At 41.6% G+C, this 14,305-nt stretch overlaps 1 protein-coding gene across 1 annotated transcript in view; it reads right to left on the bottom strand.

Moving 5' to 3' along the window:
• Positions 1-14,305, bottom strand: part of TPH2 (tryptophan hydroxylase 2) — a 96,381-nt gene that overhangs the window by 53,949 nt on the left and 28,127 nt on the right. The window contains exons 6-7 of the mRNA XM_003832903.5: positions 8,551-8,747; positions 2,188-2,323 (exon numbers count right to left, since the gene is read on the bottom strand). Of these exons, the coding sequence (XP_003832951.1) occupies positions 2,188-2,323; positions 8,551-8,747 (333 nt within the window). The remainder of the gene's footprint in view (positions 1-2,187; positions 2,324-8,550; positions 8,748-14,305) is intronic.

Raw genomic sequence — 14,305 nt, 5'->3', positions numbered from 1 at the left:
TTTCACCCCTAATACATAAACTGTACCCTGGCTATTCTGGTCTAACAAGCCTTGCACATGTATGCCTCTTGCGTGTCTCCACAACTTTGCACTTGCTGTTTCCCCTGACTTGCAAAGCCTCCCCTTCCCTCCCCGTCCAGCCTTGTACAAAAATGAAATTTCTGCTCATCCTTCCAGACTCCCACACAGGTTATACGTTCTCTGAAAAGCCTTTCAGGACTGTGCCTTCCTCTGTGCTCTCCAGCACTTTTTCCACACACTAATTATAACCCTAACCACACTATTTCCTAATTATTTATGTTTCTATCTCCGCTGCCAGAATGTGAACTGCTTTAAAAAAAATTTTTTTAAGCTACTATATTTTATTTATCTCTGAATCCACTGCACTGCCCTGCTAGCATTGCACATAAATGTTTGCTGAATGAATTGGCCGAAAGTACTTTGGTAAAAATGTAACACATTATCCTCTGTGGCTAAAATCTCATTTCTTTGCCTCTCTCTCTCTCTGCATACCTATTGGCACGCTATCACAGGTCTCAGGAGGGCCAGTTATTCAAAGGGAACTAACAAAGTGCCTTCTATTTGTAAACAAGGCCATTTGTAAACCCTCTGGGCTAGATTTAGAGATTGCCTTTCTAACTCTGACAGTGCTTCTTTGAGCACTCACTCCACTGAAAGAAGCATTTCTTTTCCAAATGTCTGGGGTCCTATAAGTAACCTTTGTTTACCCTGAAAACACTTTCAGGGAAGCTGAAAAAAGCTTAAAAAAAAATGTAGTGACCTGACAGGGACCTACCCGGACTGTGAGCCTTATGCCAGCCTAGGAAAACGAGGGGTGCTTCAGGGACTTGACTTACCCTTGCTCACTTCTCCTACCATCAGCTACTTAACTGCTGGAACCTCAAAAGCTTCTCTGCTCCCCAGCGAAGGCCATGGCAACCCATTAACCACAAGTGCATTCAAGTAAAGCAGCATCATAAGCAAAGCGATACCCTGAGTGGCCTGAAGAACAGTGGGGTAAGATTAAAGCAAGGCACTCATTTTAATGGAGCCCAGGAAGGCAAAAGAACCCAGAGCTCCCAGCCTCAGGGTCTTTGTTTTTGCTGTTCTCTCAGCCTGAAATTCTCCACCCCATCATATACACATTCAAGTCTTTGCTCAGATGTTTACCAAGAAGCTGTCCTGACCCAATCCAAAAAACAGCACCCAGGACTCTCCATCTCCTCGCCATGCTCTATTTGTCTTCACAGCACTTACTAGCACTTCATGGAAGCACTTACACCTGACACCATATTCCCTGTCTGTCTGTCTGTCTGTCTGTATGCTAACCATTGTCTTCACCATTCACCTGGAAGGGCAGGAATGCTGTCTCATTCCCAGACAATCCAAGCATGTAGTTGTCTCCCAGTAAATGCTTGTTACATATTTTAAAGCACTCAAAAAAACATGATACAGGGCATTTCACACTTGGAGACTGTACAATCCCACGTGTGATTAGGCCAAATGATTAACATGTGGGTGTTCCCAGCTTACTCCTGCTTCTTACCCATGTCAGAGAAGTGTAGCATCACCTCTTAGCTTCTCTCCCCACTCCTAGCTTACCCATTGTCCAGGAGAGAATGGATAAAAGCCCCAAAGGAAAACTGACAGAACCAGAGAAGAATCACAAACCTCATCTATATCTGGAGGTGGCGGGCAGGACTAGAGAAGTGTTCAAGAAACTAAAATGGCAGGGAGAGCAAAGCACAGAGTTCTGAGTTTGGAGGTGATGAAAGAGATGAGAGGGGATTAGTAATGAGTTGCTATGGTGTGTGTACATGAACCTCCTTCACATGAAAGAGGCCTCCTAATGAGAGAGCCTCACATGTTCTGACCATGTGTCAGTGTCTACTTTACACTTCTGTGCCTTCTCTTCATCAGCAGAAATGGAGATCTGGCCAAGCAGATGGCTCAGTGTTGGGATAAAGCTAGAGCATCGAGCCAGAGCTGGAATATCAGGGGCCCCCACGGACCCAGCTGAGGAGTCTGATCCTTCAGTGAGCCCTTTTCTCTTTAGGTGAGTGATGTGACTCTCACTAGCTCAAGGAAATTAGTTTGGAGGTAAAACAGGGCCTAAGTCATTTTCAAGTAAAGGGATCATTGACCACTTTATGGTGTGGTGGCCTGGGCTTTAATGTAAGTACTCACGGTTCCGGGGTGTAGAGGGGATCTGAGCCATGCCGGATGTACTGGGTACAGTGGAACACTCTGTAGGCCAGTCCTGCCAGAAAGTCTCGTGGGCTCAGGTATCCAGCCACCGGCCTCACCGTGAAGCCAGACCTTTCTAAAAAGGCAACAGAAAAAGCCAACTAAATATTAACCCAGCAAGACTTGAGGGCCCAAGCAGGAGCTTCTACTATTTATAAGGAAGATCCAGAAACAAAGTAATCAAGGTCATAAACCTCTTGACAACTGAGTGACATATACTGTTAACAGCTATCATGTTTGGTGCTTCTGATGACTAAAATCACTCTCAAATGACGGTTTCCAGGAGAACAAAACATTCAAGAAAATGAAAAGAAGGGTGAAAAAAGTATTTAGAGATTTAAATTCAGAAGCCCAATTAGGATAAGAAATCTCAGATAAATTGATTACAATCGAAAGTGATGCTTACCGCACATTACCGGGTATCTTTCTAAGAGACATACCTAGGGATCTCTTCTGTGTGCATGTGTTCAGTGACACACAGCTAAGCACCCCCTTCACTAGCATCTTCAAATCAGTTCATACTGAGGCTTTCTATTGCCAATACCCGCTAACTCCTTCACTCTATATTGTTTTCTGTGATGTTATATAAATTATCATGATTTGAAGAGGTACACGAAAGCCCTACTTGCTCTATTGGCTTATGGTAAGAGGAAACAAAGTAAGAATGCAATAAAGTCTATAAACCTGCCCTATACCACTAATTCAATTAGGTTGTGAGTCATCAGTGTTCTCAGTCTAAGGGCTACTTAATGTTTTCTTCTCAGGAAGGCCCAGAAAACTTACAGCAGAAGGGCTATTCTTTTTTTTTTTTAATATGCATTTTATTAAAATGTTGTATAGAGTCGTTCATTGCTTAACAATGGGGATACATTCTAGGAAATGCATTGTTAGGTGATTTTGTTGTGTAAATCTCATAGAGTGTACTCACACAAACCTAGATGGTACAGCCTACTCCTAGACTACAAATCTGTACAACACATTACTATACTGAATACTGTAGGCAATTGTAACACATTAGTAAGTATTTGTGTCTCTAAACATTCTAAACATAGAAAAGGTACAGTGAAAATACAGTATTATAATCTGATAAGATCACCACTATGCATGAGGTCCATTGTTGACCAAACAGTCTATATGTAGCACATGACTATTTTTAAATGGCTGCTTTATGTTCTGTTCTCTTCTCACAAGAGCAGTTCTATTTTTTAATATAAATTGTATATATTTAAGGTGTATAACTTCATGTTTTGATACACACATACAATGAGTCCTCAACATCGTCGATAGGTTCTTGAAAATTGCGACTTTAAGTGAATGACATAAAGCAGTGCCCAGAATAACATCATTTCCTTCAACATTGTATTGTCATAATGTTGATGAGGGGAAAAATTGGTTTTGTTATACATCGTTTCACTTTAAGCCACAGTTTTCAAGAACCTATCGATGACGTTAAGTGAGGATTTACTGTAATAGTGAAATGATTACTACATTCAAGTTCATTAATATATCTTTCTTCTCATATAGTTATATGTGCACATGCGTGTGCGTGTGTCTATGTGTGTGTGTGTGCATGTAGTAAGAGCACATAAAATTTAGTAACAAATTTCCCTTATGTAATATGATATTATTAACTACAGTCCTCATGCTGTTCATTAAATCTCTAGATTACCAGGCACTGTGGCTCACACCTGTAATCCCAGTGCTTTAGGAGGCCAAGGTGGGTGGATGGTTTGAAGCCAGGAGTTCGAGACCAACCTGGGCAACATGGCAAAACTTTGTATCTACTAAAAATAAAAAAATGAGCTGGCATAGACAGCATGCACCTGTAGTCCCAGCTACTTGGGGAATACAGGTGAGGCACAAGAATTGCTTGAGCCTAGGAGGTGGAGGTTGCAGTGAGCCGAGCTTACGCCACTGCACCCCAGCTTGGGCAACAGAGCAAGACTCTATCTAAAAAATAATAATTATAAAAAAAAAGACCTCTAGACTTATTCATCCTATCTAACTGCAACTTTGTACTCTTTGACCAAAATCTCCCCACTTACTCCACCTCCTGCCCCTTGTAGCCACTGTTCTATTCTTTGCTTCTGTGTATTTAACTTTTCCAAATTCCGCATATGAGATAATGCAGTATTTTTCTTTCTGTGTCTGGCTTATTTCATTTAGCATAATGTCCTGGAAGGCTATTCCTTTAACTCATTAGGAGAGTACCACACAATGGTTGAAAATGATCTTAAGAGGCAAGAACCAACTAAGCTTATAAAACAGGCCCATCCTGGGTCTTCTGGTTCCTGCTGGAAATAACCTGTTCTCAGGCCTCCTCAGACCCGTAATTCGAACAGCACTACGTTCATTCCAAAAGCCTTCACTTTGGATTATTCCCCGGTGAATATCAAAAAGATAAGTGTATTTCCTTCTTTTTCCATATTACATCAATTAAGCCAGTATAACCCACATGTGGGACATATGTAACAGTACACAGAGGAACATTTTTTTTTAATAGTTATGTATTTTATTTTTATGTGAATTAGAAAAAATATAAAACCATGACATCAAGAACTTTGAATCTGTAGATACCATTGCTTTAAAAGTTTATGTTTTAAATAAATTAGGTATTTTAAAAGTGAGTCAATGAAATGATATAAGGACACCTATACTTACATCATACTATCTACATGCCAGTGCGTGATACAAACTAGGCGATATATCCAGTTCACCAAGGGTTGTGGAAAACAATAACAAAGGAAATAGCTAAGACTCTGCTATGCTTAATGTGTTAGGCACATTAGGCCTTTAAGGTATATCAATTAATTTCTCCTCTCAACCACCTTGTGAGGTAGATAAAATTACTGTCTCCATTGACAGAGGAGGAAACAGAGACACAGAAAGGTTAAGGTGACTCTTCTAAGGTCACATAGCTAGGAAGGGGCAGAGTGGGGACTCAAGCCCTGACATTCTACATCCAGGGTCTATGGTCCAAGCCACTATACCATACTGCCTCTCATAAGAATATTAATTTGGGGGGCAAATACAACAGTATTTATGAGGTGATATTCTAACTATTGGGGTTTGGGGAACAATGCAGTAAAAAGCCATCTCGATATAAGGAGCTCTTGGTAAAGAGGTAATATGCGTATAGCTCTGTGGGACACAAAGAAGAAGATGACAGGAGAATACAGTCTAGTTAACAACATAAGGCATGAGGTAATTAGGTGCTAATTAAGTGATACTGATTGGTAGTTCTCAATCTCTTTTCCTCAGTAACAAATATAGTAGATGATGTTCACACATAACATAGAATGAAATCAGAGTGGGAGAGATCATGGTGGCTTCTATAATCAAGATTCATGAAGGAGGCAGGACTTGCTCTGAGTCCTGAAGAATAGGTAGAATTTGAGTAGGTGGAGAAGAGATGAAATTTTCTAGTAAGGAACAGAGTTTAAGCAACGGTAAAGAGAGCCCACAGCAAGGGCAGAGGATTTGTACAGGGCAGTTGCAGCAGGAAACTAACTTGGAAACCTGGGTCAGGGCCTCACATTAAGGCTGAGCTGTTCAGACTTGAGCGTGTAAAACAGAGATCAGCAAACTATCACCTGCAGGCCAAATCCAGCCCACTGCCTGTTTTTGTATACCCCAAAAGTGAGAATAGTTTTGTTTGTTTGTTCATTTGTTTGTTTTGAGACAGAGTCCCGCTCTGTCACCCAGGCTGGAGTGCAGTGGCGTGATCTCAGCTCACTACATCTTCTGCCTCCCAAGTTCAAGTGATTCTCATGTCTCAGCCCCACAAGTAGCTAGGACTGCAGGCGCCCACCACCACGCCCAGCCAATTTTTGTATTTTCAGTAGAGACAGGGTTTCACCATGTTGGCCAGGCTGGTCTGGAACTCCTAACCTCAAGTGATCTGCCTGCCTTGGCCTCCCAAAGTGCTGAGGTGTGAGCCACCGTGCCTAGCCGGTTTTTATATTTTTAATAGATATATTTAAATGGCTATAAAAGTACCTATATAATAGCCTTGATTTTGCCTCTTGGCCCGAAAAGCCTAAAATATTTACCATCTGGCCTTTTACAAAAAAAGTTTGCCAGTCCCAGTGAAAACAAGAGGGAGCCAATGATAGTTTCTGAGCAGAGATGTCAGGAAAAAAAGTAATGTTTTAGAAAGTAACATTTATGGGCAGTGGGCAGGAGAGTTAAGGGAAGAAAATATAGGCATCAAGTTTATAAAATGATGAGGACCTCAATTTGGATGATAGCAGTAGAACAGAAAGAAAAGGACAGATTTACCACATGTCATGAAGCCATAAGTGGCAACAGGGGGAGACTGTGGTAGGCTAAGTAATGGCCCCCCAAGGATGCCTATGTCTTAATCTCCTGAATCTGTGAGTATGTGACCTTACATGGCAAAAGAGACTTTGCAGATGTTATTAACTTAAGGATCTTGAGATGGAGAGACTGTCCTAGATAATTTGGGTGGGGCCAATATAATCATAAGAGTCCTTATAAGAGGGAGGCAGAAGGGTCAGAGTCAGAGAAGGAGATGTGACAATGGAAGCAAGAGGTTGGAGTGATGCAAAGAAGAGTCCATGAGCCAAGGAATGCAGGAGGACTCTAGAAGCTGGGAAAGGCCAGGGCACAGAAGCCACCAGAAGGAATAAGCCCTGTCAACACCCTGATTTTAGACTTCTGAGCTCCAGAACTGTGAGATAACTCATGTTGTTTTAAGTCACAAAGTTTGTGGTAATGTGTTACAGCTATAATTGCACACTAACACAAAGAAGGACTGAGTATGGGATTGGGGGATAAAGTGGGTAGGAATTCAGGGGAGTCCTTAGAGGCAAGCCTGATGAGTTTAGAAAAAACAGTACTGATAGAAACTGGGGAGACAAGCAAGAAAGCAAGTTCCAGGAAAGAGAGCAGGCAATGAAGTTTTTGCTTTTGGAACTACAGCACTTGAAAGAAGAGAGAGAAAAGGGCAGAGAATCCAAGGACCTAAGCACAAGGAAAAACAGAGGAGAAAGCGGGACCACCGTGAAACTTTGCCTCTTCCCCCAACCCCTCACAAGCCTATTTCCCAGCTATTGTTCCAGGGGGGTGTTGTCAGTGAAGGGACCCACAGAGAGTGTGAAATGATGTACTGTATGATTCATCGGGTTCACTAGTGTAACATCAGCAACAAGTACAATCCCTGACACACAAATTATAATGTAAAGTATTGATCAATTAGTTGATTGATTTATTGACTAGTTGTGTGACCAGAAAGGGGTCCCATTCCAGACCCCAAGTGAGGATTCTTGGATCTCACGCAAAGAATTCAAAGTGAGTGAGTCCATAAAATGAAAGCAAGTTTATTAAGAAAGTAAAGGAATAAAAGAATGATTACTCCATAGGCAGAGCTGTGGAATGGATCGCTGGTTGCCCATTTTTATGGTTACTTCTTGATTATATGCTAAACAAGGAATGGATTATTCATGAGTTTTCTAGGAAAGGGGCGGGCAATTCCCAGAACTGAGGGTTCCTCCCCTTTTTAGGCTATATGGGGTAATTTCCCGACATTGCCATGGCATCTGTAAACTGTCACGGCACTGGTGGGAGTGTCTTTTAGCATGCCAATGCCTTATGATTAGTGTATAACTAGTAGTGAGAATGACCAGAGGTCACTCTCATCGTCATCTTGGTTTTGATGGGTTTTGGCTGGCTTCTTGACTGCAACCTGTTTTATCAGCAAGGTCTTTATGACCTGTATCTTGTGCTGACCTCCTATCTCATCCTGTGACTTAGAAGGCCTTACCTCCTGTGAATGCAGCCCAATAAGTCTCAGCCTGATTCTACCCAGCCCCTATTCAAGAAGGAGTTGCTCTGGTCCAAACGCCTCTGACAGTTGCCTGATTTCTCCTAGAGGAAAGTCACTAATATTCAACATTATCCATAAAATATCATCATTCAGTATATACTTTTTAACAAAGCAAATAAAAAGGCACTTTTGGAGGTCATTTCATACTCATGTAGCCCAGCACAGCAGCTCCTGGATCAGAAGAAGCTCAGAGCTGAACTTGCAAATATCCTTTGGGCCTTACCATTTACAACAACCAGCCACAAAGAGGCCTCAGCAAGCTCCTGAGCTGCAAAAACAGCTGAGTCCCTGCTCTGCTTCCCACAGGTGGCCGCAGGTAATTGTTGGCTCAAAGCCAACAATTTTTTAAATCACTGTTTTTCCTTTTTTGGAAAAAGAGCCATTGCTGCAACCTGTGTCCTTGGAAGGCAATTGAGGATATTGACTAATAAGAGACAGCCTGTGTGAAATCTTACCTTTCAGAAACATGGAGACATCTTCGAGTTGAGGCACATTGTCCTCTCTGTAGCCACAGTATTTAGTCAGCAGAGGGAAGTTTTTCAAATACTCTCGGCAAGCATGAGTGGGATAGAGTTTGGAGAGCTCCCGGAATACAACACCCCAAGTTTTAGTTTCTTCTTCAGTATACTCCACCCTGGGAATGGGCTGACCACTAGGCAGGAGAGAAGAAACTAAATGAATCTAACTTTGAATCACTGAGTTAAGTATTTTCTCACCTCAATACCTATCACAAGTCAGACCCTGGCAAAGTGGAGCACATGAGCGTCTGAAAGGATCCCATTAAGTATTATTTTTTAAAGCAAATGCTAACCTTCTAATGTTGTGCATGTGTATTTGAATTTCCATATAAATTATTTTTTAATTCAGTTATATCTTCATGCATCCTTAGAGAAATGTGATAAGATTTATGTTCTTAAACTGAGGTCAGTAACAAGTAATAGTTACGGGTTAGAAGGAACTGGTTTAAGTACAAAACTATTCTCTGAGAGCATTTTCTGCAAACACCTAACAACAGTAATAAATGTTTTGTCTCTTAAAAATAAAATTGCTTTATGGGTTCTTTTTGTCCCTTGCCCAGACTCACCCCAATCTTCAAGTGTAATTTTGAGATTATTTGTTCAGTGTCCAAAATGTCTGGGAGATACTGAAAGACTATGCTGAATTTAAAAGTGAAAGTTTTGCAAACCAAAAAATAAGGAGCATTCATTGCAGGTCATGCTGAAAGATACACACATTAAGCCCCCTCAATTTAGGATGAGGTCAGCAAACTTTTTCTGTAAAGAGCCAAAAAGTAAATATTTTAGGCTTGTGGGTCATATGGTCTCTGTCACAACTGTTCAATTCTGCCACTATATCTCAAAAGCAACCATGCACAATAACAAATGGATATAGGTGTATTTTAATAAAAATTGTCTTTATTTGGCCCGTAAACAGTAGTGTACTAGTGACTGGTTTAGAATATTGAGACACCGTGCTGGACTGAAGTAGTCAGAGAGAGCTTCCTGGAGGAGGCACAACTTGAGTTGAGACTTTTTGGCCAGGTAAAGACCTGCAGGCTCCAACAAAAAGAAAGTCAGGAGAAACTGGTGCTCTAATATAATAGCAGCCAGCAGCCACAGGCAAGGAACATACCTCGTGCTGCAACCAGGGATGGGTAGAAGGAGGAGAATACAAACATGTGCTTTTGTAAGCTATTGCTTGAGGGACCCAAATCTGAATTTAGCCTCTGATTAAGATACCTATTCTGAAACTCAGGATTTGAGAAAACCTCTCATGACATACTCAACAGCCACCTGCAGCACGCCCTCACTTCCCACCCTGGCCATGCGTCAGAAATTCTGCCTCTGCAATTAGCAAATATACACGTACAACATATGGAAGTCCAAACATATGCACGTAAAACTAGGAGTTGTGCCCCTGCAATCTACAAATCCAGCCTGTAGCAGGTGGTCACTACAGGAACCCATGCATAGACAGCAACTGTCACTCAGGGTTGCTGCAGTGAGAGGGGCATCTTCAATGAGCTAGGATCATTCAGTAGCACCCCTGAGGTAGAGAAAAATGAGATAGAGGACTATAACAAGAATAGGCTATCAAACAGATCCCCTAGCTGCCTTCCTCCTCCCCAACCCTCTACATATTTCAGTGTTCTCGGCAAAATACTTTCTGTTTAAAGCTCAGGTCCAAATGGAGTTTCTCCTGCCCCCAAATTATTTTTGTTTAAAAAGAATTAATTGCAGTACATGAGGGATGAGGGAATAACACATACTGAAGAAAAAAACAGAAATTCACATTTGCTTTCTCTGAATACCAAGACTAGGTCTTCCACAAACCAAATTAGAACAAGATTAGCCTTGTTTAAATTTGGCTGTTGATAACAAATAAAAAATTACAACCTGGCAAATATTTGCTGGGAAGATCAAGGCTTCTAAGACCTCGCACCTGTGATGAATTTAGAATGAAAGCTTGAAATGAAAAGACAAAAATAGAAAAGATGTAAGGAAATAAATATATAAATGGTCTGCCTCTGGTTCCAGAAAATTCAACTAAATCTGTTTGAGTTGGGTAAGCCAGTAAAGCTAATAAGGGCTGTGCATGATCAGAAGGTAGGAAAGCAATGAGGCTGAGACAATAAAGGAAATATTGAGAAGCCACTTGAGAAGAATCGTTAGGTCAAAATTTTCCCTTCAACATCAATCTGCAAACATGCAGCATTTCAGAGGGGAGCTGAATATTCAACAGGCAGAATGAGATCAAGTGTAAATTAGGATAGGAAGAAAGAGTTATACAGGTCTGTTACTTAATAATGAACTTCCAGCCTCGCAGTCTTGGGAATATGAGTGATCATGTATGTTGTCAACTGTTCTGTTTGTCTCTCCTGGATAACTTGTCCTGCTCTTTGAGTTAAAAACCGGTGCAATGCACTGCTGCTACCCTAAACCCAAGTAAGTCGGCCTCCGGTCATATCAACAGATTTCTCATACCACTGTAACCCCACACCCCAGGTAACTCTTTAAGGTAAATATTTAAAAATCAATTTGATCGCAAAGTAAATACTAGTTTTATCTACTTTGTTTCTGTTGAAAATATCCAAAATACAGAAAAAATAAGAAATTTTCCATTTTTCTATGTAGTTAATACAAGCATACAGTAACAGCTGATATTTGAGAGCTTACTATGTGCCAGGCATATGTTTAAGGTTAAGTGTTTTTATATGAATTGGCCCATTTGATTCTCACAATTCCATGAGGTAGATACTGTTATTATCTCCATTTTATGGATGAGGAAAGTGAGGCTCAGAGAAATTAAGCTGCTTGTCTAAAATCATGGATTCAGGCTTAAAACCTAGTCAGTCTAGCTGAAGACTGGCTGTAATCTTAATGGATTAGTATACACAAATTAAATGAAAAATTGTACTCCAGACTGATGGAGTAAAATTGATTTTTCACATCCCAACTTATTTTTCACATACCAAACTAAAATAAGGTTTATAGGTATGTGTATTCATATGTAGAAAATCTCATATACAATTATATGTCATACTAGGATATATTTGTAGATCACAAAGAGTACTTTCATCTTTATTCACTCATTTAACCTTCCCAGTAAGACTGTGAGGTTTTACCTGGCTCCTCAACAAAACAAACATGTGTTTGGGGCACCAGGAATGCAGGGCACTCACATTTTTTTAGGACTTTGAAATTTGACATTTGAGAAAAAAATCATAGTCATGAGGAAAATCAGAATGTGTTGTATTTCTTTGAATTTGTTATGGGTTAGTGGGTTTTTTGTAAATCACGTATGAGAAGGGAGCCAGAGGGGTGCCCTGGTCTTTTCAAGGCCTTCGATATATCCTTGTATATCATTATGTATCTTTCTTTCTTTTTTGAGATGGAGTCTTGCCCTGTCGCCCAGGCTGGAGTGCAGTGGTGTAATCTCGGCTCACTGCAAGCTCCGCCTCCCGGGTTCACGCCATTCTCCTGCCTCAGCCTCCGGGGTAGCTGGGACTACAGGCGCCCACCACCACGCCCGGCTAATTTTTTGTATTTTTAGTAGAGATGGGGTTTCACCGTATTAGCCAAGATGATCTCGTCTCCTGACCTCGTGATCCGCCCGCCTCGGCCTCCCAAAGTGCTGGGATTACAGGCGTGAGCCAGCCGCTTCCGGCCCGTTACGCATCTTTCTATGGGCGTATGTTGTAATGTATATATATAACAGAAGTCATATTCCAGCATCCTACAACTCTGCTCTGGTCCAAAACTAAAGTTACCTAAGGACTCCACATTCTAGAGAAATTCCCGAGCAGCTGAAGCCAACCATCTCCTTACAGGGCTTGGTGAGAGGCAGCACAAATGGCCCTATCACCAACAAATTCCTCCCGTCCACCTATACCACACTCTCCCCAGACCTCATCCACCAGCCTACTAGGGAATCAGAGATGCTCAGCATTGTGAGGAGGTCAGTGTTTGAGGGAAAGGGCAGTTTCTTTCCTCCTCTCAAAGTCAAGACAGCAGGCTGCTCCCTGAGAGCGCACCTGCGAGAAGTGGAGTAGGGCACTTTCTTTCCCAACCAGACCCTTACTGGGCAGCAGGATCCAGGCCTCCAGGTGCTGCCACCACTTCAGAGCAGGGGACCGACAGTCCCTGGGAGAGTGTCTGGAGGCCTGGGAGGATGGTGTACCATGGGGAGCCTGGACATACGTCCTCTGAAATTTGAGGTTCACGTGAACATGAAGTCTAATGCCCAGCAAAGTCTAGACATTTATGTGGGACCCAATGTGGTGTGCCTGCGAGAAAGATGGAAAAGTCCCATGCCATCCAGTTCTGCTCAGTTCTCAGGAGGCAAAAGACACCACAGTGGTCCCCATCACCGTCATGAAGAAGCTCTGAGGGCTGCCCCAGCTATGGTATGTCACTGACAAGGCCAAGGGAGGCAGAGCACATTTCTGCAGCTGTGGAGGTGAGGGAGTGGTCTCCCCCAGGTAAACTATGCCTAACACCATTTCAGCAGAGAACACTATCGAAAGGGATTTGTCAGAACCAGGGTGAGTGTGGCCTGAGACCTACTCACCACTGACATTCCAGCAAGCATGTAAAAGGGCCTCAGCCTCCTCCCTCCCTCCTCGCAGCCCCCAACTCTAGAAGAAATAGGTCTTAGAGAAGGGAAGGAAAAGTGTCTCAGAACCAGAGAACTCCCCAAAAAACACATGCACATCCACACACATTCACTCCAAATAACTGCGGGAGAGGGAGGATACACTTTGAATCAAGTTTGAGATTAATATTTTTCAAATGAAAAAGACCAGGTCTTAAATACCCAAATGAGACTACACTAATAATTGAAAATGACAGGAAATTAGATGTTACTAAGGAACTTGCTTCCCAGCAAGAAAGTAGAATTCAACCCAATACAGTTGAAAGTAAAGAGTGGGAAAAATAAAACCATTTTATGTTGCTACAAGGTGATACTCCTCAACAGAATAATTATATGTAAATATTATAATTGGATATCTAGAGAGTCTCCTGCATTTATATGGAATTTGTTAGGATTACAGCATTCTCAACAACCACCAAAATTATAATTCACAGGTTCTTAATTTACTGGAGAAAAACAAATGGGACTTTCAGTAGTTTCCATTCACTGTAGATTCTGCCCTCTTGTCAAAGAATGGCAAACTAAGATTGTATGAGCATTGATACGGAACCAGTGTTCAGCGACGGCAGTACTAGAAAGCTAAAATGGTCACCATGGGGATGTCAACTTGAAAACAGGGAAAACTCTCTGGTGGATTATGTTACTCAGAGATGACTAAGAACTTTCTTTGAGAATATTGAAGGCTGTGGGAGGCATCTGTCTGCCTGTATGGTTAAACCCCACTCTTCCTAGAGAAAGGGAGATGATTCTGAAAAACCAGCCTTGTGCCTGCAGAGAAGAATGAGTGGAAAGTACATAGACAAATCTAATTGAGGGCAGGTATAGATACAGTTATTTTGTGCGAGTCCTGAGCTTATTAGACTGAAGTTGTTTAACAAACACATTTTTGACTCAGAAATTCAGGGACATATACCCCACTGAGACTGAAATTGTGGAAGTTCTTTCTACAGCCAGATGAATAAGCAACAATGATTTCATTTTGTTTAACTATTATTTGATCTTCTCCTCCAGCGGTCCAACAGCAAGCTATTTTTCTTACACATTTTTTTTAATTAG

The sequence above is a fragment of the Pan paniscus genome, chromosome 10, assembly GCF_029289425.2.
Source record: "Pan paniscus chromosome 10, NHGRI_mPanPan1-v2.0_pri, whole genome shotgun sequence".
Classification (NCBI taxonomy): Eukaryota; Metazoa; Chordata; class Mammalia; order Primates; family Hominidae; genus Pan; species Pan paniscus.
The sequence above is the reverse complement of the archived record's forward strand: the minus strand, read 5'-3'. Positions and strand labels throughout refer to the sequence as shown.